Source organism: Dromiciops gliroides, chromosome 3, assembly GCF_019393635.1.
Source record: "Dromiciops gliroides isolate mDroGli1 chromosome 3, mDroGli1.pri, whole genome shotgun sequence".
NCBI classification, from domain to species: domain Eukaryota; kingdom Metazoa; phylum Chordata; class Mammalia; order Microbiotheria; family Microbiotheriidae; genus Dromiciops; species Dromiciops gliroides.
The window spans coordinates 630212565-630234518 of NC_057863.1; the positions used below are offsets into that span (position 1 = coordinate 630212565).

The 21954-nt window shown below is 47.3% G+C and overlaps 1 protein-coding gene across 13 annotated transcripts in view; it reads left to right on the plus strand.

Annotated features, from left to right (window-relative positions):
* Positions 1 to 21954, plus strand: part of CHD5 (chromodomain helicase DNA binding protein 5) — a 154810-nt gene that overhangs the window by 100319 nt on the left and 32537 nt on the right. For 5 of the 13 annotated variants that reach the window (XM_043992493.1, XM_043992496.1, XM_043992498.1 and 2 more), the window contains exons 18-28: positions 918 to 1091; positions 3372 to 3513; positions 5289 to 5420; positions 7108 to 7225; positions 9006 to 9130; positions 11870 to 12101; positions 14898 to 15026; positions 16487 to 16659; positions 18921 to 19095; positions 20949 to 21050; positions 21783 to 21871. In XM_043992493.1, coding sequence (XP_043848428.1) covers positions 918 to 1091; positions 3372 to 3513; positions 5289 to 5420; positions 7108 to 7225; positions 9006 to 9130; positions 11870 to 12101; positions 14898 to 15026; positions 16487 to 16659; positions 18921 to 19095; positions 20949 to 21050; positions 21783 to 21871 — 1591 coding nt within the window. The remainder of the gene's footprint in view (positions 1 to 917; positions 1092 to 3371; positions 3514 to 5288; positions 5421 to 7107; positions 7226 to 9005; positions 9131 to 11869; positions 12102 to 14897; positions 15027 to 16486; positions 16660 to 18920; positions 19096 to 20948; positions 21051 to 21782; positions 21872 to 21954) is intronic. The other 8 variants (XM_043992495.1, XM_043992499.1, XM_043992497.1 and 5 more) reach the window with 6 other exon arrangements.

Below are 21954 nucleotides of genomic sequence, written 5' to 3' on the forward strand. Positions count from 1 at the left end.
CCTTTGTTAGGAGAGAGTGCTGGACTTCCAAGGTAAGGGACCTGGGTTCTGGCTCTACCCATTACACCATGATAATGGTAGGAGATGATCAGGGAATCAGCACAGTTTAGTGGGATAAGTCCACTTGACTTGGAGTCAGGAGGGAGAATGTGTTTGAATCATGGCTCTGACCTTTGCTAGCCCCGTGACTTTGGGCTCATCATTTGACCTGTCGGAATCTCAGTTTTCCTCATCCCTATTAAAGCAAGATTGTTTCTACCTGACAGCATTATTGTAAGGAAACCCCTTTGTTAACCCTAAAGCATTCCATGAATGTTACTTCATCATGGTGAGTATTCAGTTCCTTATGCAGATTGTCACCTGGCAAGATTGACTCCCGAGGTCATTAGCAGTTTTTGTGGTCAATCTGGTGATGAGTAGATCTCTGAATTTAGCTGCTTGGATTCTTGGAGTATAGACACGCAGTACACGTCTCATAGGACCTGCCAGGCCTTGGACTGTGAGACATAGCCTTCCAGGTCACAGTGAGGAAGCAAAGAGTGTCATTAGTAGAAAGAATGGGGTGGTATTGTAGTATTGTAAGCAATCAGTTTAAGCTGACTCAGTTTCATTTTGGCTGGCTTACCTTGCTTTGCCCTCCTCACTCTTCCTGTCCTGGATTCTCTAGATTTTTTTCTATACTCAGTTCAAATCCTACCTTCTACAGGAAACCTTTCTTAGTTTCCATTATAGCTAAGGCCTTCCCTCTGAAATTAACCCCATCCCCATTTACACTCTAAATATCTTCTGTTTCCTTCTTTAGATGGTAAGCTCCTTGAGGGAAGGGACCTTCATTCTTTGTATCTCCTATAGTAAGCAGTTAATAATTACCTTTGTGAGTTTCCTCCTGAAGTTCTTATCTCCACCTCTCTCCTCAGCAATCTGGAGGGCTTCCTGGAGGAGTTTGCTGACATCTCCAAGGAAGATCAGATCAAGAAGTTGCATGATCTGCTGGGGCCTCACATGCTGCGGCGCCTGAAGGCTGATGTGTTTAAGAACATGCCGGCCAAGACGGAACTGATTGTGAGGGTGGAGCTGAGCCAGATGCAAAAGTGAGTTTTCTATGCCTCCCCCACCCCCTTTTTGAGAAGCCGTGTGGTGCCATGGTGCTCCTCCACAGCAGGGACTGGCTTTTGCCTTTCTTTGCGTCTCCAGCATTTAGCACACAGTAGGTTCTCAATAAGCACACAGTAGGTGCTTAATACATAAGCACTAGGGTTGGAGCTGAAGTGTCTGGATATTCAAATCTGGCCTCATCAGGTCTCTCTCTCTCTTTCTTGGCTTCAGTTTCTTCGTTAAATGGAGTGGGGTTAGATGGTTCCTGAGGAAGGGACTGTTTGTAATGTTTATAATTCCGTTTTCCCTTTGTCTTTATTTCTCACTCTTTCCTTTCTCTGGTCTTTAATGAAATGGCTTCTGGACCCCTGTCTTTTAGGAGCAGCTGGTGGCTCAGTGGGTGCATAGAGTGTTGGGGCTGGAGTCAGGAAGGGCTGAATTCAAATCTAGCCTCAGGCATTTATTAGCGGTGCAATCCTGGGAAAGCAGTTTCCTCAACTATGAAATGGGGTTAGTTAATTGTACCTACCTCCTTGTTGTGAGGATCAAATGAGATAGTATTTGTAGAATGTTTACAGTGCCTGGCACATAGTAGGCACTATATCAATATGATTATTACTGTATTCTCCTCAGTTCTGCTGGTACTGGCCTAGAGGGTTCTCTGTGATGTGGGGAGTTAGGGGGGAATTCCCCCAACCACACACCTTATAGCCTCTCCTCTGAACTTAATATTTTAGGATCATTTGGATTGTTTTGGAGGTTGACTAATCAATGACTAATCCAAGCTCATAGAGTTAGTAAATGGCAGAACTAGGATTTGAAGCCATTGCTCCATATTGGTGTCCCCTAGACTTTACCCAGCCTGAGAATCTACACTACCCTCCTCTACCCCCAAATCCAGAAAAGTACCAACTCTGGAACCTTGGTGGGCCCTTGTTTTCCCCAAATTGTACAACAAAGGTAGCTAGGTGGCAGATAGAGCAGTGACCCTGGAATCAGGAGGACCTAAATTCAAATCCAGCTTCAAACATTTTTACTAGCTGTGTGACCCTGAGCAAGTCACTTAACCCTGATTGCCTCCTTTCCCCTCCTCCCCAAATAAATAAAGCTCCCTTAGTTTGGCTCCAGCACCAGTCCAGGCCATGCCCAAGTGAATGAAACCTGATCTTTCCTGGCTCTCCAGAAGAAAGCTGCCACGGCAGAGAATACCGGACCCACCATCTTAAAGACCTGGGATCAAATCTTACCTCTTACATATGGCTATAGAAAAGTCTTTAAAGCTCTTTGGGCCTCCATTAGCTCATCTGTAAATGGAGATTTATAATGTCCCAGGTGACAAGCAGTGTGGTCTAGGGGAGTTTAGATTGTAAGCTTGTTCAGGATGATTTCAGAAAGGCCTGGAAAGACTTGTATGAACTGGTGAGGAGAAGAACCAGGAGAACATCGTACACAGAGACAGCAACATTGTTTCCTGAAGAATGTGAATGACAACTATACTCAGCAATACAATGATCCAAGACAATCCCAAAGGACTAATGATGAAGCATTCTATCCACCTCCAAAGAAAGAACTGATACTGACGGAACACAGACTGAAGCAGGCTATTTTCTACTTTCTTTCACTTTTTCTTTTATTCAAGTTTTCCTATACAAAATGATTGATATGGAAATGTTTTACATAATTGCACATGTATAACTTATATCTGATTGCTTACTGCTTCAGGGAGGGAGGGAAGGAGGGATAAAATTTGGAACTCAAAACTTTAGATAATCAAAGGATTATTTACTGGAAAAAAAAGATTGTAAGCTTGTTGAGGGCAGGGGCTGTCATTTCTTTATTAATTGTATCTCCAGTGCTTAGCAGAGTGCCTTACACATAGTAGGTGCTTAATAAATGAAGGTGCCAAACTGCTTTGGTAGAGAGAGCTCTACCAATGGGACACTGAGGTGGGTTTTTTTTGGGGGTGGGTGAGGCAATTGGGGTTAAGTGACTTGCCCAGGGTCACACAGTTATTAAGTGTCAAGCATCTGAGGTCGGATTTGAACTCAGGTCCTCCTGAATCCAGGGCCAGTGCTTTATGCACTGCACCACCTAGCTGCCCCGACGCTGAGTTGTTTTTTTTTTTAAATCCACTTACTGAGGCCACAAATATAAGAGTAAGACATCCCTGCCCTCAAGTAGTTTTCATTTTACCACCTTGAAATCCGGAGCTCTAGTGCATACAGAGCACCTCAGGGCACTGTGTCAGTGACTGTTCTTCTTGTCTCCTGCTGCAGGAAATACTACAAGTTCATTCTGACCAGAAATTTTGAAGCCTTGAACTCCAAAGGCGGAGGGAACCAGGTGTCGCTGCTTAACATCATGATGGATCTGAAGAAATGCTGTAACCACCCCTATCTCTTCCCCGTGGCTGCCGTGGTAGGTTGGGGGGCCTGGTGTACCATGCCCCCTCCTGCTCAGAGCTCTTCCTTGCCCTCTGTGTGGCTGTCTCCATGCTTGGAATGCTCTCCCTGGGAAGGGAGGTAAAATCCCATCTTCTATAGGAAGACTTTCCTGATCCCTCCCTCCATTGATTATCTCTAATTCACCCCATATACAGCTTGTTTGCTAAATTAGACTGTAAGCTCTTCAAAGGCAGGCACTGCCTTTGTATCTCAGCCCAGTACTGGTCCAGCCCATAGTAGGTATTTTTTTTAAGGGCAACGGGGGTTAAGTGACTTGCCCAGGGTCACACAGCTATTAAGTGTCAAGTGTCTGAGGCTGGATTTGAACTCAGGTCCTCCTGAATCCAGGGCCGGTGCTTTATCTACTGCGCCACCTAGCCGCCCCCATAGTAGGTATTTTAATAAATGCTTATTGACTGACTGTCATACAGTCAGCTTCCTTTTATCCACAGTCATGGAAGGGAATTGTGGGGCAGAGTCCCAAAGTCATGACCATTTGGCACGGGGATATTAACCAGAGCTTTAGTTTGCTAATTGGGCTCAGGAGACACCAGGCTTCAAACCCCAGCACCTCTCTGGACCTCACTTTCCTCAGCTATGTAAAATGAAGAGATTGAATGGTTCCCTTCCATCTCTAAACTCTAATCCTTTGACCTCCCTCATCCCTCGCTTCTCTCATCTGAAAAGCGGAGTTAAGAAAACCAGTAGTAGCCATGTCGTAGTGTCTAGGATTTAATGAGATAATATATGTTAAGTGCTCTATAAGCTTTAAAAGGTCTCTATAAATGCCGGCCACTGGCCAGGCTAATGCTGAAATGAGTTTGCCTTCCCTGAGTATGCCAACTGGCAGTGAAGGGTCAGCAGACCAGCCTCGTGGCAAGAGGCCCTGGAAACCAGCTCAGCATTCACAGTTTATTGTTGTTAATCTACAGAGAGCATGGCTCACATGAGGACCACTGAGAACCAAGTATTTATCCATCTGCCTCTCCCTCCCTTAAGGGAGTGTTGTTTTGAACAGAGGCAGATCTCTTGGCCACTCCATGGTGGGGTCCTTGACCCTACAGGGATCTCTGGCCATCACGGGGATAGAATCTTCCCCATAATCTGGCTCCCTGGCTTGGGCATGAAGGGCAGGACTAGGAGAAATGCCAGGATGAGAGCCCAACTCCCAGCCCAGATGTTGCCTGGCCCAAGAATAGTCCACTGACTGGGAAATTATCCATCTCACTCCTAGATTCCCTTTTAAAAATATTTTATTTTTTCCTGTAATTAAATGTGAAAGCAATTTTTTTTTGAGTTTCAAATTCAGTCCTTCCCTCCGTCCCTTGTATTTACTTTGTATAGGTTTGGAATTGGGCGAAGATGCCTCCAGAAAGATCTGAGTTCAAGTCCTACTTCTGATACAAATTGACGATATGACACTGGGCAGATTGTTTAACCTCAGTGCTCTCCAAGAACTCACTATAAACTCTCTAAGACTCTTCACTTGCAGAGAAGGTGGCAAACCTGCATTGGCAGAGGGAGTTCCCTCACCTGGGAATTCCCTATGCCAATTAGATCATAGGTCCAGTCCCTAGTCCCCTCCTATATTTTGCATAGACCTTTATACATACTCATTTCCCCTACTAGAATATAAGTCTCTATAGGCTGTTTCATTTTTGCTTCTGTATCCCCACCTCCTAGTACCAGGTCTTCAGAGCATTAGTTGGTGCTTAATCAGTGCTTGTTAATTGATTGATTGTTGAACAGGAGGCACCAGTCTTGCCCAATGGCTCCTATGATGGCAGCTCCTTGGTCAAGTCTTCTGGGAAGCTCATGCTCCTGCAGAAGATGCTGAAGAAGTTGCGTGATGAAGGGCACAGGGTCCTGATCTTCTCCCAGGTGAGTGTTTCCCCCTCAAATGGTCCGACTGGGGGTTTGGAAGGGTCAGAGCATTCCCTTCTGTCCTCTTCCAGGTAGAAGGAAGTGCCCAAGGCAGTGGCCATGCCCCTGACAGCTGATCCCCTTCTTCTGATCCTGGGAGATGAGGCACCCACCCTGAAGTCTGGGTCCCTGCTTGGGACCCCCAGAGGGGATGGAGTTTTGCTTTCCAAGTTCTCTCATCTTAGGGAGGAGCAGGAAGGGTTGGACGGGCTTTCTAGTAACTGCTCCCACCTGGGTGTTCCCTACCGTACCAACTCCTGGTTAATATCTCCTAATTTAGCCAGTTAATAGCCCCCTTAAATATCAACTAACTAGTTAACAGCAATTAGTTTTGGCAAAGGAATGTTAACTGAGAAGGTCTAGCAAGTGTTCTTGTTGTTCACTGGTTTCAGTTATATCCAACTGTGTTTAACCGAGAGAAAATAAAATGCAGTGGGAAGGTGGGGGCCGGCGGAGGACCCGAGGGCTATCTGTCTTTAATTATTTGAAGGACTGCCATGACCAGACTCTCCCAGTTGCAGCATATGGTTGGTGCCAATTCACATGCTCCAGGGGGCATTTTTTCAAACCTAGAGGGTGATCCTCTCTTACCTGTCTCCCTAAAGCTGGAAGCAGCTGGTGGCCCAGTGGAGAGAGTCCTAGGCTTGGAATCAGGAAGACCTGAGTTCAAATCCAGCCTCAAACATGTAGTAGCAAGTGTGACCCTGGGCAACTCACTAAACCTCTGCTTGCCTCAGTTTCTTCAACTGTAAAAGGGGGATCATACTAGCACCTACTCCTAGGGTTATATTGTGGGGATCAAATGAGATAATTGTAGAAAAGCACTTAGCATAGTGTCTGGCACATAATAATAGGTGTTATACAATTACCTATTCCCTTCCCTTTCCCCCCAAACCTAGAGCATTTGACTTTTGCTTGATTCTGGGGGAAATGTGGTTATCCTTGGTGGGCCCTGGGGTCTAACTGGAGATCACAGATCCAGAGCTGGAAGGAACCCCAGAAGCAATATTGTCCAAACCCCTCATTTTATACTTGACAAAACAGAGGTGGGGTGGGGGAGGAGATGTCATGTCTAGGCTCACACAGATAGTAAGCATGAGATTTGAACCCAGATTCTCAGACTCTGAAGAGCAAGCTTTCTGCCCACTGTGTTGTCAGCAGCAGGCCAGCCATCTAGCTTCACTGTGTTCTTTGGGCTGGGGGCAAGGGTCCCGGCTATTTAGGAAATCAGGCCAGATGATCCAGCTTAGAGATTGGAGATTATCATGTGTCTCTCTCCAGTGGTCTCTTCTAGGTCCACAAGAGGCCTTTCCAGATGCCCCTTAATTCTAGTGCCTTCCCTCTGTTGATTACCCCCAATCCACCCTGCATATGGGTCTTATTAGTACTTATTTCTTTGCTTGTTGTCTCTCCCATTAGACTGTGAGCTCCTTGAGAGCAGGTGCTGTCTCTTGCCTTTCTATGTATCCCCAATGTTTAGTACAATGCCTGGCTGTTGCACACAGTAGGCACTTAATAAGTGCTTGTTGACCGGACAACAAAGTCAGCCCCTGAATCTTTGCTCTTCTGGTGAATCAGGTCAGTGTAGTTGCTGGGATGCTTTTCTCCCCATGGTCACCCTTTGGCCCCCTGATTCTCCCTGCAGATGACCAAAATGCTGGATCTGCTAGAGGACTTCCTGGAGTATGAAGGCTATAAGTACGAGCGGATCGACGGTGGCATCACAGGAGGTCTTCGGCAAGAAGCCATCGACAGATTCAATGGTACTCTTTGGTTTCTTTCTGCCTAGAACCCACGCCCAAGTAATGTTACCCTGACCTTCCCCTCTTCTTTGCCAAAAGGGAGGGTTTATGGAGCCCTGGGCAATGATGGTATAGAATAGTAGTGTTGGGATAGACCCCAAGACTCCTTTGCTGGCAGGGATGAAGGTCCTGGTCCCTCTGCCCGAGGTGTGGAGGAGGAATGTCTTGAAGTATTCATATGTGTGTGTGTATAAATTGTGAGTACACATGTGCATCCATAAGTGTGTGTGTGTGTGTGTGTGTGTGTTGGGTATGTGAGCACATGTGTATAATTCAAAATATGGCAGGAGCTTTAATTAATGTGAAATCTGAAGAAGAAATGGAGAGATTGTTTACTCATTAGCTGGGCTTTGAGAAGTGTTACCCACACATTAGAAAGGCTAATAATTATGCGTTTACAGTAGTGCTAATTTTAGTGATCATAATGTTACAAATGTCTTTTCACTTGTTCTTCCAAGCCTTCACATTAGCCAGCCCCATCCTTGTTATTGTGGTTAGGAGATCAGGGCAGCTGAGCTGTGGTGGTGGGTAAGGTGGCTGAAGCTCTCTAGGTGATAACGGCCCCGCCCTGGGTACCAGCCTCTCTCCCATCCTGTGGGACTACCTGTACCCAGCCAATGAGAATAAGGATTGCTGGGCTAGGGTTTAAAGGTTGCTCTTTTATGCTACTCTGGTTGAGCTGTTTGTCTTAGAGGAAGGGAAATGAGATCTCTTCTTGCCTAAAGAGCATCATGGACATAGGGGTGGTGGTGTTTCTGGGTGGGTTCCTTTGTGTTGTGTATTCTCCCTAAAGAGATCTTTTGTGCTGGGTTGGGCTTGAAGGTCAAGGTCTTAGATCATGAGATCATGTCACTGTCATGAGACTGTCATGAGATCAGTCACTGGTGAATCCCTGATATCATTTTCTCAGTCCTTAACCATTCTCTCAGGCCTGCCTGGGTCAATGGTTATGAGATTCTGGCAGTCAGAGGTTGTAGGACCCTGACAATATCTACTAGTATTGAGATTAGCTGTCAGACTGCTTAATTTGCTACCTATATTTTGCCTGCAAAAAATACAAACTGAAGGAAACAATTTAAAGAGGGTTGGAATGTCTTTAAAAGAATAAGAGGAAGTTCTCCAGCATGTATGGAGGTGGTTCCCCTATGGAGGGATGTAGTCAAAACAAGCTTTGGATGAGAAGAGGTGGATGCATTTGCAATCTGAACCCATAAACGGAATACTTGATCATGAAATCACAGACCCAAGGAAAGTTCAAAGTCGATCTATATTGGGCTAATGACTATTAAGAAGGAAAAACTATTAATAAATGCATTAATCAGGATCCTTTGTTTATACTTTGATAATCTGTGAAGATTCATTACCTGAGGACAGCTATGTGAAAATATTACCTTGGTTCACTTGGAGTAGGAAGGATCTCTCATTCCCTTTTCCCTTTCCTCTTCTCCTTCCCTCACCTCCTAGCTAAATTCTCAACCATTCACTTTCTGGTAGGCACTAGTGGGCTGTGATAATAATGAGAAAAGTCATCCAAAGAAATAAACCCATTACAGCTGATGATACAGAAGGTTTCATTTGGCCCTAGGGAAAGAACTTGCTCAGAGATGTTGGTTGACTTCCTGCCTATGCTCCAGAGTCTCAGCTAGGTTGCTATCTTCCCTTGGGAAGTCTGTGTTATTCAGGATTTAGCCCCTTCCCCTCTCTTACCTCTTGATGTGGGGCCGATCTTTCTACTCTACAGCTCCTGGGGCCCAGCAGTTCTGTTTCCTCCTCTCCACCCGGGCTGGTGGCCTGGGCATCAACCTGGCCACTGCTGACACCGTCATCATCTATGACTCGGACTGGAACCCTCACAATGACATACAGGTCTGTTGACTTGCCATTTCCCAGGACTTTGCTCTGGCCTGGCCACGCTGGGTTATAGCAGTCCCCTAGGAATTCACAGTCCTGGTAAAGGTCCCGCGATGTTTTATACTACCTTGTGGAGAAATAGCGACTCAGCCTTGAAATGTCCTCCCCTCCGGGGGTTCCTCTCAACCACAAAGGGTTCTTTGCTTCCCTTTGCTGAACTCTCTCTTCTCTCATCATCAGTCTCCCATCCCAAGATTTCATGGTCAGATAAGGAAACTGGCAGGAGCTTCTCTTTATGGGCAGCTGGTCTTTACCCCAATGACCTGGAGCTGGACCTATTGGGGGATCCCATGTGATCTTAGGTCAAAGCATCATTGCAGAATCAGCTGTAAAGTCACAGACAGAGGGGACTGCCAGTTTTGGGAGGGAGAGGGTCAGCTGTCCAGATACACTTAAGGAAAGAGGTCTGGGCAGAAGGGGAGACCTTGTAAGCTGCTGGGTTAGAAAGGAGAAGAGCTCCAAGCTGGGGAGTCACATCCTGGATTTGTCCCCTTTAGTTCCAAGTCAAGCAGGTCACTTGACCCTGAGCAAGTCCTTTATGGTTTCTGTGCCTCAGTTTCCTCATCTGTAAAATGGTCTTGAAGGTCTCTTTCAGCTCTAAAATCTGTGATCCTCATCATGATGTTTTCTCTGTCTGATTCTAATTTACACCAACAAGTATTTATTAAGAACCTACTAGGGGCGGCTAGGTGGCGCAGTGGATAAAGCACCGGCCCTTGAGTCAGGAGTACCTGAGTTCAAATTCGGCCTCAGACACTTAACACTTACTAGCTGTGTGACCCTGGGCAAGTCACTTAACCCCAATTGCCTCACTAAAAAAAAAAAAAAGAAAAAAAAAAGAACCTACTATATGTTCCTTAGTGCTAGGGGTACAAAGAAAACTAAAAAAGAAAACACAACTACAATAGCCCCTGCTCTCAAGGAGCTCAGTCTGATGTAACATGCAAAAATGACTCCCTACAATTCCAGATGCATCTGATGTAAGTGGAAGGTAAACTCCTCTGAGGGCAGGCACTTCCCTAAATGAATACCATACAGATGCCCAGAGCAGTTCGTGAAATTACGGATGGTACAGCCCTCCCCTCTGTGCCCTTTCCTCCTTCCTCCCTGCCTCCTCCCCACAACTTTTTTTTTTTGGTGAGGCAATTGGGGTTAAGTGACTTGCCCAGGGTCACACAGCTAGTAAGTGTTAAGTGTCTGAGGTCGGATCCGAACTCAGGTCCTCCTGACTCCAGGGCCGGTGCTCTATCCACTGCACCATCTAGCTGCCCTCCCCACAACTTTACAGAGGAGGGAACCCAAGTCCAGTTCAGGGACCTGCCCAAGGCCAGGGAACGAATTTGGTGGCCAACTTCCTCTCTTTCCATCATATCTGAAATGTACTCCTGTCCGTAGGCAGGAGATGATGGGGAGGAGACTGGGCTCAGTAAGTACAGGGGAAGGAAAAGGAAAATAGTTGGGAGCTGGTGTGGGGATCATAGCAGAGGCAGAGATGGGAGACACTGGGCTATTGAGGGGTGGGGTGGGGGGTGGTTCACAGGGACATGGTTAAGGACCAGGCACATGGTGGAAGGAGTCGAGGGAGTGGAGGGATGGAGGGCTAGGGGGGAAGGTGGGGAATATTAGTGGATACGGAGATACTCGCCTCACCCCTTCACCCCCTTCATCCCCATTGCCCCCCCTCCAGTACTATACATTTGCCCCCTTCCTTGCCAAACTCACAGGTTTAAACAAACTCATAAAGATGAACTCACCCCCGCCCCCCCCAGCCCAGTGAGGGAGAATCCACAGTCAAGCATTTACTGAGGGGCACACCCATACATATCACACACATCGTACATGAGCACATCAATTGACCTTGCTGTGCCTCAGTTTCCCCACATGCAGAAAGGGGATGGATAATAACTCTAGTACCTGATTCATATGTTTGCTTTGAGGATCAGATGAGATTGTGGATGTAAAGTGATCGGATACCAAGTCAACAAGCATTTATTAAGCACTTCCTGTTTTAGGACAGGATTCTGACTCCCAAGTCTGGTATTCTAGACGCTTGATATAGAGGCCACTAGGGGATGCTACAGTGCACAAAGCTCTGGAGTCAGTGTTTGAATCAGACCTCAGACACTTCCTAGCTGTGTGACCCTGGGCAAGTCACTTAACTGCTGTTTGCCTCAGTCTCCTCATCTGTAAAATGGGGATAATAACAGCACCTACCTCTCAAGGTGGTTGTGAGGATCAAATGAGATAATACTTGTAATGTGCTTAGTATGGTGCCTCGCACATAGAAGGTGCTACATAAATACTCATTCCCTTGGTGTGTGCTCCAGTCCCACATTTCTCTCAGCATGATAGCCGTGCATAGATATACCTCTGATGGTTTTTATTTTTAAATGTTTTATTGATCTCTTTCTATTTAAACTCACTGTCCCTTGCCAATGATTCCTCCCTAAACCAGGCCTTCATTATAATCAGTACACATAGTTAAGTATAACAAATTTACAGATTGTATTTGCCTGATAAGGTATGCCTCACTCTGCTCCTGTAGTCCACCACCTCTCTGCCGAGTGTCAGGAATCACGCTTTACTCCTGCTTGTGCCCACATGGTCACATGCTTACCCATCTGTTAGCTATTTCCTAAACTGTCCTTCTAGTCTGAATTTCACATGTGAATAGTGAATGAATGCTGCCCACAGGCCTTCAGCAGAGCCCACCGCATCGGGCAGAACAAGAAAGTGATGATTTACCGCTTTGTGACGAGGGCCTCCGTGGAGGAGCGAATCACCCAGGTCGCCAAGCGGAAGATGATGCTGACACATCTGGTGGTGCGTCCGGGCCTGGGCTCCAAGTCCGGGTCCATGACCAAGCAGGAGCTGGATGACATTCTGAAGTTTGGGACAGAGGAGCTCTTTAAAGATGATGTGGAAGGTAAGAGCCTCTGTGGTACTGAGCTCTGGGTTACTCCTGGGCATAAAGCCTCTCCTGAGTATAAAGCCTCTCCTGGGCAGAACCTCTGTTGTCCTGAATCCCAGATGGCCTGGAATTACCAGGCTCCCTCAGGGATCCGGCTCACTGGGCTGAAGGGGGCAGGGCAGAATGATCCCCCAAACCCTTTCAGATCTAAAGCTAAGGTCTTGTGGCTCCTCAATGTCTCTCTTTAAAAAAAAAAATCTTTTTTATTTCATTAAATATCTCCCAATTACATATAAAAAATTTTAACAAACTTTAAAAAAAAAATTGAATTCCAAATTCTCTCCCTCCTTCTCACCCCTCCCAGGATCTCTTTTTCAATAGACCCCAAGGCCATTTTCAGTGGACCTTGGGAGCCCCTTTTGTATATCTACATGGTACCATTTTTGTGTCTCATCAAAATTTATTTCAATAATTTCTCATTACAATTCTAGGCATTGCTTTATATAACCAGCCACTTTTTCTTCCTCGTTTAAATGTTTTATTGATACTCGTTTTTTTTAAACATTGCTCTCTCTTTCCAAGGAATCACCAATCCCCAGGAGAGCCTTCTCTTGTAACAAGGAAGTATGGTCAAGTGAAATAAGTCAACACTGTGGCCATGTCTGAAAAATGCATGCCTTATTCTGCACCTGTAGCCCACCACCTCTCTGCTGGGAGGCAGGAGGCATTCTTTACCATTTGTAAAACGAGAAGTTGGGACAAGATGGGCTTTGAGGTCCTTTCCAGCTCTAATCCTATCAACCTTTCAATTTCAGTCTTTTGCAGTCATGGTTGGTCACTGTATTGATCGGAGTGCTGACACTGTTCAGTGTTGTTTTCCTTTATATTACCGTGGTCATTTTCTTCTTCTGCCTTTGCTTGCTTTGCTCTGCAATAATTCATCCAGATCTTCTCAAGTTTCTCTGATTTTCTCATACACATCATTCCTTGTGATGCAGTAATATTCCATTACATTTATCTATCACAATTTGTAGGTATCTGCTTTCCTTCCAGACCTTTGCTATTAAACGTTGGTATAAATATTTTTGTATCTCTGGAAACTTTCCCTCTGTCTTTGACTTCCTTGGGGAAAATGCCTTGTAGTACTATCTCTGGGTCAAAGGGTATGCATGTTTTAGTGATTTTTATTTAGAATATATGTTTAAATTATTCTGTAAAATAGTTGGGGCAGTGTGGTCCTCAGCTCCACCAACAATGCATTTGTGTATCATGACCCCATTGAAGATCCTTGTATTGTAGCATCTCCTTTGAGAGGAAATGCCCTCTGACCCTTGTAGCTCTGCTATCCATTCTCCCTGTTTCCCCTTTGTTCTGCCAGATCTCACATAACTACAATCTAATATTTTCTTTTTTTTTAAACTCAATTTTATTTTTATTTTTAGGTTTACATTCTCTCTTTTCTACCTCCCACACTCTCACCCCCATTAAGAAAGCAAGAAAGACAAAACACTTATTACAAACATGTATAGTTAAGCAGAACAATCCTCGCACCATCTATATTGAAAGAAAAATGTCTCAGTCCCCACTCTTGAGTCTGTCACCTCTGTCGGGAGGTGGGTGGCATCCTTCATTCATGAGTCCTCTGGAATCATGCTTGGTCATTGTGTCGATCGGCGTTCCTAAGTCTTTCAAAGTTGTTTGTCTTTACAATATTGTTGTATTGTACAAGTTGTTCTCCTGAGTCTAATGGTTTCTCACTGGCGTCTCAGCCTCCCAGTCACCATGGCCAGAAAAAAATTCCTTCATTCTCCAGAACTTTATTGATGCTCAGTTACAGTGTAAGACTCCATGCGCAAAACTGGTAAGGGAAGAGGTCACCTGTAGTTAAGTTAAGACAAGGCCATTCCCTTCCAGAACTTGTAAGGAAGGTAAGACATCCCCTAATTCTAATGAGGATATTGGCAGTTTTTCATGATGAAAAGACCAAAGACTTACAAAGTGGGCATTTGCAAAGTAATATGTCCCAAAAGTTAAGTAGTTGGTAGTTTTGTCTGCACCAGTGGCTCCCAATGTTTTTGTTCCATGAACCCCTTTCAACAACAATGATAAAAATAATCCTGAACAATTAGGGTAAGTTAATAAGCTGCTCATAATATTCTTCATAATTATTTATTGTTCATGGCACCATTAAGGAATTCTTAGCGCAACTATTGTCGTGAACTACCAAAGGGGTCGGTTTGCAGACCTCTCATTGGGAACTGCTGGTCTGTAGCATACTGAGCAGCTGGAGCTGTTGAATGAAATGGACTCATTTTGATAGACATGACTTTGCATTGGAAGGAAGGAACATTACTGTGCAATTGAGAGATTCCCCAGGTCAAGCCATAGGGTCCATAGGGTCCTAGAATTCAGAGCTGGAAGGGGCTTTACAAACCATCTGTCCAACCTCCTTTTCTACTGCAGTGCCTGATGATAAGTCCTTCATAAATACTTGATGATTGATCAATGGGAAACTGAGACTCTCAGGTGTTTAGTGACTTGCCCAAGGTGACACAGCAGTGGATTTGAAGTCAGGGGACATCAGTTCAAACCATCCTCTCTGAGGGGATGTTGATGTCTACCTGGGGGACCTCAGACAAGTCACTGAACTTCCACAGGCCTCGGTTTCCTCATCTGTAAAAGGGCATATGTAATAGGGAAGATAAGACATCCCTGAGATGCTCTTGCCACTCTAAATCTGAGAGTTGTTCTCGCCTCCCGGCCCCAAAGTCTGCCCGAGCTGGCCTTGCCCGATGCTTTGTCTCCCATTAGGCATGATGCCTCAGGGTCAGCGGATCAACGTGCCTGAGCCCGTGGCGCCCGCCCCCGATGTCCAGGCCTCCAAAGGTGGCGGCACCTTAGCAGCCGGGGTGAAAAAAAAGCATGGCAGCACCCCGCCAGGTAGGTAGAACCCCATCCTGCCTGGAGTGAAACACCTGGTCACCTTCCCTTTGGTCCCTTCCCCGTCCCTTTAACTTGATCCCTGTTGTTGCCTTCACTTTGGCCACACTGACATTGGCTCTTTTCTGTGCCTGGAAAGCCTTGGCTGCCCTGCTTCCCTCCTCGTAGTCTCTCCGACTCCCTCCAAGGCTCAGCTCCAATCCTCCCTTCTATGAGAGGCTTTTCCTAGCCTCCTCAGTCCCTAGTGTCTCCCCCATGGATCATAGCTAGCCCCTAATGTGCTTAGCTCTGGATGTGGTATCTCCCCTATCAGCATGTGAGTTCAGGCACTGTGAGCTGAGGGTTTTTCCCCCTTCTTATCAAAGTGTCCGGCATACAGTAAGCACTTAATAAATGCTTATTGACTGACTGCTGACCCACGTTGGACTCTGCCAGGGACAAATAGGGGAGCAGGCAAAGATCAGTAGGAGCTGCTTTATCTAGGTCCCTTCCCAGCTGTCCCAGCCCATCCTCTGGGACAGGATGGGGTATCATACCAAAGAGCAGACATTCACCTAGTGCTTCAAACATATCATCTTGTTTGAACCTCGCAGTAACCCTGTGAGGTAGGTAGTACCATAGACATTTACAGATGAAGAAACTGGGGCTCAGGAAGGTTACTTGGTAGTGGTTAGTGCCCTGGACTTGGAATCAGGAAGACCCAGGGGGCAAATCCCATTTCAGTCACATACTAGCCATGTGGTCCTGGGTAAGTCATTTCACTTGTCTGCACCTCAGTTTCCTCATCTGTAAAATGAAGGGGTCGGATTGGATGACCTCTAAGGTCCCTTCTAGCTCTCAATCTAAATAGAAGATCTTGTGATCTCTTTGTGCCTCAGTTTCTTCACCTGTAAAATGAGGGGGTTTGACTTAGTGGCCTCGAAGGTCCCTTCCAGCTCTCAATCTATTGTCTTAGATGTCTTCTCCAACAGTTATTAGAAGTAGTTTTTTGACCCAGGTCTTTCTGATTCCAAGTCCAGTGTGCCACCCACCAGGAGACATTGCCTTCTTTTTGGAAAAGATGGATAATTCCCACTCCTCCTACTCCAAGTAGAAACATCCCTTGTAATAAATGAGTGAGTACAGCCAAAGAAAACCAATGAACACAGGGTATGTCTGGAAAGGTATGCCGCATTGGGCACCTGTAGCCCCTCACCTCTCTGCCGAGGGGCTGGAGGCATGCTTCACCAAATGGAGACACTGGTCACCCATCCACACCCACATCCGTGCGTCTCCTCACGGCGGCTTAGTGCTTAGCACAGGGCCTGGCAATGTTTTTTTGGATCGAATCGACAGAGTTGACCGACAAGTGGCTCGTTGGGCTCTGAATTTGATAGGTTGTCATTAACTTTTGGAGTTTCCAGTCGGGGTCCCTAGAGCCTGGCCCCTTCCTCACTGGCGGACCCTCTCTTATGTGCCAGGTGACAGTAAGGATGTGGAAGACAGTAGCGTCATTCATTATGATGATGCTGCTATATCCAAGCTGCTGGATCGGAACCAGGATGCCACGGATGACACAGAGCTGCAGAACATGAACGAGTACCTCAGCTCCTTCAAGGTGGCCCAGTACGTGGTCCGTGAAGAAGATGGAGTGGTAATGGACGGTGCTTTTCTACCTGCGCCGCTCCCTCTTCTCCCCTCTTAGCCTGGCTACCACCTGGGGGGACCTCCCCAATACAAGGAGAGAGGTGGCCTGATGTGACCCCCTGGTCTCTCCTTCATACAAAGACGGAGGTGGGCCTGATGTGACCCCCTTGGTCCCTCCCTTATACAAGGAGGGCGGTGGGCCTAATGTGACCCCCATTCCCTCCCCATACAAGGACGGAGGTGGGCCTAATGTGACCCCCCCCAGTCCCTCCCCATCCAAGGAGGGAGGTGGCCTGATATGACCCCCACCACCCTGGTCCCTTCCAGGGATAAACCTGTGAACTCAGGAGCTCTTAGTGCACAGTTATGAAGGTATTTGGGTAGTAAGAGGCACCCCAAAGAGATAGCATGCCCTCTAGGAGTGCGGTGAGTGTAGCCATGAGAGGAATGCCTGGTCCTGGAGTCAGGAGACCTGGCAGAATCCTGGCTCTGACCCTGACTGGCTGAGCGAACAGGGGCAAATTCCTTGGCTTTCCTGAGCCTCAGTTTTCTTATCTGCAAATTGGGGGCATTATTGCTTGTACTCCCTACTATAGAGGGGAAGCAATATATGAACCAATATATGACCCATAACTAAAAATGCTACGTGAATATGATTTATTGTTATAATAGGCTAATTGGAAAGGCAAAGAATCCCCATTAAAAAAAAAAAGCTCTATGCTTTGTCTACTGTATGAGCGGCACGGTCCGTTGTTGGCCTGGGAAATGCCCTAGAATCATAGGATCTGATTTTTCCTCTTTACTCGCTGGGCGACTCACCCCACCTCTCTGGGCCTCAGTTTTCTTATCTGCAAAATTAGGAAATTGGACTAAATGGCCTCTGAGATCTAGAATAGCTAGAATAGCTTGAAGCCTATGATCCTAAAGGAAGTGGCAGAATCAGGATTTGAACCCAGGCCTTTGGAATGAAAGAGCAGCAGTCTTTTCACGGTACCAAGTTAGCCCATGTTCAGGCATTAGTTGGAGCAGGTGGCCTCTGAGATTCCTTCCAGATTTGTTTTGTTGTTGTTGTTGTTGTTTTTTTTGCGGGGCAATGGGGGTTAAGTGACTTGCCCAGGGTCACACAGCTAGTAAATGTCAAGTGTCTGAGGTCAAATTTGAACTCAGGTCCTCCTGAATCCAGGGCCTGTGCTTTAGCCACTGTACCACCTAGCTGCCCCCTATTACTTCCAGTTTTTAACCTATGATCATGTGAGCCTGTGAGTTTAGGGATGAGGGAGATAGGGGAGGAACAAAATATCAGGAAAGGATCATGGAGGAGGGGGGATCTTAACTGGGTTGAAGGGGAAGGAAGGAAAAAAGGGAAGAACTGAGGGAAGGGAGGAGGGAGAAAGGAGAAAGGAATGGGGGAAGGGAAAGGAAAGAAATAAAAGAAGGGAGGGAGAAAGGAAAGGAGGGAAAGAAGGGGAGAAGGGAGGGAAGGGAGAAAGGGAGGAAGGAAGGAATGAAGGAGGGAAGAAGGGAAGGAGGGAGGAAGGAAAAGAAGGGATGGAGGAAGGAAGGAAAGGAAAAGGGAGGGAAGGGAGGAAAGAGAGGAAGGAGAGAAAAAGGGAAGATGAGAGGGAGGGATAAAGGAAGGAAGGAAGGTGGGAAGGAAGATAGGAGGGAAGGAAGGAAGGAAGGAAGGAGGAAATGAAGGAAGGAAGGAAGGAGGGAAGGAAGGAAGATTTATTAAGCCCTTACCATGTGTTAGCAGTGGGGATACAAATACAAGCCAAAAGGACGCCAGTTCCTGTCCACAGGGAGCTTGCATTCTAATTGGGAAGACAACACACAGAAGGGAGCTGAAAGTGGGGGGAAGGCACTGGGCAGGAGGCCACGGTTTTGGAGTCCACAAAAGTCAGGGGCAGCATGAACGTGGCTGGCCAGGCCTCTCCACAACACGGAGGCTCCCGTTGGAGCTCACCAATGGCGCCCGATCTTGTGAAGGGTTATTTCAGGGTGAGGAGGGCCCTGGTGTTGAGCGAGGTTCTAGGATGTGCCAGAGGTAGAGGAGACGTGCCCTTGAAGTGCAGAACATCAGGAGCAGGGCCAGGACGGGGGAAGAAGAGGGCTCAGTGCAGGGCCAAGGATGGTGGGGCTCTTTGTGGCCTCCTCCCCAAATGACTACTACCTCCAGCCCCGGGGATGTCAGGTGCCCAGCAAGGGGGCTTCAGCCCAGCTCTGCTCGCTCCCCGCCCCCCACTTGGTTCCCTGCTATGTTCCCAGGAGGAGGTAGAGAGAGAGATTATTAAGCAGGAGGAGAACGTGGACCCCGACTACTGGGAGAAGCTCCTTCGTCACCACTACGAGCAGCAGCAAGAGGACTTGGCCCGGAACCTGGGCAAGGGCAAGCGGATTCGGAAACAGGTCAATTATAATGATGCATCTCAGGAGGACCAAGGTATGACAACTGCCCTGGGGTCAGGGTTCAGGGTGGGGGAGGGGCTCCGAGCACCCCAGGAGCCTGGGGAAGCAGAGGCAGACTAGCCTTTAGTGCCCCTGGGGCTGACTGGACAGGGACTGCTTCTCCCAGAAGGTGGAATTGAGTTTTGTTTTGTTTTGTTTTTGAAAAGAAAGGACACTTTGGTAATAAACAATTGGAAAGGGAGATCGGGAAGGAACCTTCTAGTCTAAGCCCCTCATTTGTCAGAGGAAGGAATTAAGGCCAGAGAGGTTCAGTGGTTCCCCCAACGTCATAGGTGAGTGTCAGAGCTGAAAGCGGAGCCAAGGGCTTATTGTCCTAGACTCAAAGGTTCCTTCCCACTCATTTTTGTTGTTCGGTTGTTTCAGTCGTGTCTGATCCTTCACGATTCCTTTTGGGGCTTTCTTGGAAGAGACACTGGAGTGGTTTGCTGTTTCCTTCTTCAGCTCATGTTACAGATGAGGAAACAGGCAGGTAGGGTCAAGTGACTTTCCCAGGGTCACCTAGCGAGAAAGTTTCAGGAAGATGAGTCTTTCTGACTCTAGCCCCAGTGCTCTGTCCACTGAGGCACCGGCTGTCTCTCCTCTCATTTTAGGATAGAGTAGAATAGATTAGGAAGAAATGTTTGATGGCCAGTACAGAGAGCATTCAATCATTAGTACTTAAGCTTCAGTAGAGTTGCTGGTGTTCGTGCCCTGTGGGGCTTGGCTGCAGTGACCCTGCCCGAGTGAGGTTAATTGGACTGTGCTCTTTGGAGAGAAGAAAGGGATCATTAACTTGAATAGGTTCAGGGGCTCGACTTCTTGGTACCGTGGTGGCTTGAGGCAGTGGATATGGCCCTAGTCCTGGTGTTGGGAAGACCAGAATTAAAATCTTGTGACCTGGGGTGGCTAGGTGGCGCAGTGGATAAAGCACCAGCCCTGGATTCAGGAGTTCAAATCCGGCCTCAGACACTTAACACTTACTTGCTGTGTGACCCTGGGCAAGTCACTTAACCCCAATTGCCTCACTAAAAAAACAAAACAAAACTTGTGACCTTGGGCAAATCACTTCATAGTTGTTTGCCTCAGTTTCCTCTTCTGTAAAATGGGGATAATAGTAGCCTCTATCTCACAGGATTGTTATATGGGTCAAATGAGATGATTGTAAAGTGCTTAACACAGTGTCCAGCACATAAAAGTACTGTTGTCATTATTGGTATTGGGAAGAAAGCCTTGGATAGAGGATTCTAGTCCTATTTTTTGTTGCCAGTTTGAGTCATTTAACTAGTCATAGGGGAAAGCACTGGATTTAGAATCAGAGGTTGTGGGTTCAAATCCTGCCCCTGTTAATGTGTGACTTTGGGCAAGTCACTTCTTGAGGCCTCCATTTTTCTTCATTTGTTAAATGAGGGGCTACTACTGGACTAGATGCATGCAGGGTTCCTTCCAGCTCTAGACTGATCATTCTAAGTCACCCACCCATGTGTCAAATGGAGGGGTTGGACTTAGGTCTTTTCCAGCTCTAACATCCTATCATTCAGTCAACGAGCATTGATTGAGTACCTACTATGTGTCAGGCACTGTGTGAAGTCAAGATGAGCGTACAAAGCTAAGAATGAAGTTGGCCCTGCCCTCATCGAGCTTCCAGTCTATTTGGGGGAACAAGGTGTCATTTGCTCAGTGGGGGCCTGGGGTGCTTTCTACAGCCTGTCGCTCGCTGGTCTTCAGACCAGCCGTCTTATCCCTGTTGGTCTGGCCCCGGCCCAGCCGGAAGCCTCAGTCCCTGGAGAGGGGGCGGCAGGCATGGCTGGTCGGGGTCACTGCCTGTCCCTTTGTTTCCCTTCTCCCCGGGTACGACAGAATGGCAGGATGAGCTTTCGGACAACCAGTCGGAGTACTCGATCGGCTCCGAGGATGAGGACGAGGATTTTGAAGAGAGGCCAGAAGGTCAGAGTGAGTTGGGGTGTTGGTGACTCCCCGGGAATGAGGGTGACCCGGATCTGCGTTCCTCCCCTCCCTTAAACCTCTCCATCGAGGCAGAGGCTGGCAGCCCTGCATCAGGACCTCAGCAGCCAGGAGGCTCCAGGGAGATGGGGGCTGGCTGAAAGCATGGATCGGGCTTGGACAGCTCCCCCCCCCCCAGGCTTGGTACAGCGTTCACGGAGCTGTTAGTGCTGTCACCTGGAGGCAGAGAGTCCTGGGAGCCTGGGACTCCTGAGCCCTGGCATTTCTGCCCTGTCTTAGAGGTGGAAACCCCCAGCAGGGAGAGACAGACAGACAGACAGACAGACAGACAGACGGAGACAGAGACAGAGAGAGACACAGAGAGAGAGACACAGAGAGAGACAGAGACAGAGAGAGACAGAGAGACAGAGAGAAAGACAGAGACAGAGAGAGACATAGAGAGAGACAGAGAGAGAGAGAGAGACAGAGACAGAGAGAAAGACAGAGACAGAAACACAGAGAGAGACAGAGAGACAGAGAAAGATACAGAGACAGAGAGAGACAGAGAGTCAGAGAGACCTCTAGAGACCCCTAGAGACAGAGAAGGGACAGAGACAGAGAGACAGACAGAGACAGAGACAGAGAGATAGTGTGTGTGTGTGTGTATGTGTGTGAGTGAGTGTGTGTCTCCCTGTTTGAGCCTGCCTGATCCATATCCCTGGTGGATGACTGTCCTTTTAGGTGGGAGGAGACAATCTCGGAGACAGCTAAAAAGTGACCGAGACAAACCCTTACCCCCTCTGCTGGCAAGAGTTGGAGGCAACATTGAGGTGAGGTTACTGACCATCTCAGGTGGGGAGTTTAGAAAGCTCCCATTCCCTTCCCCTCTCCCTCCCTCTTGCATATACCCTCT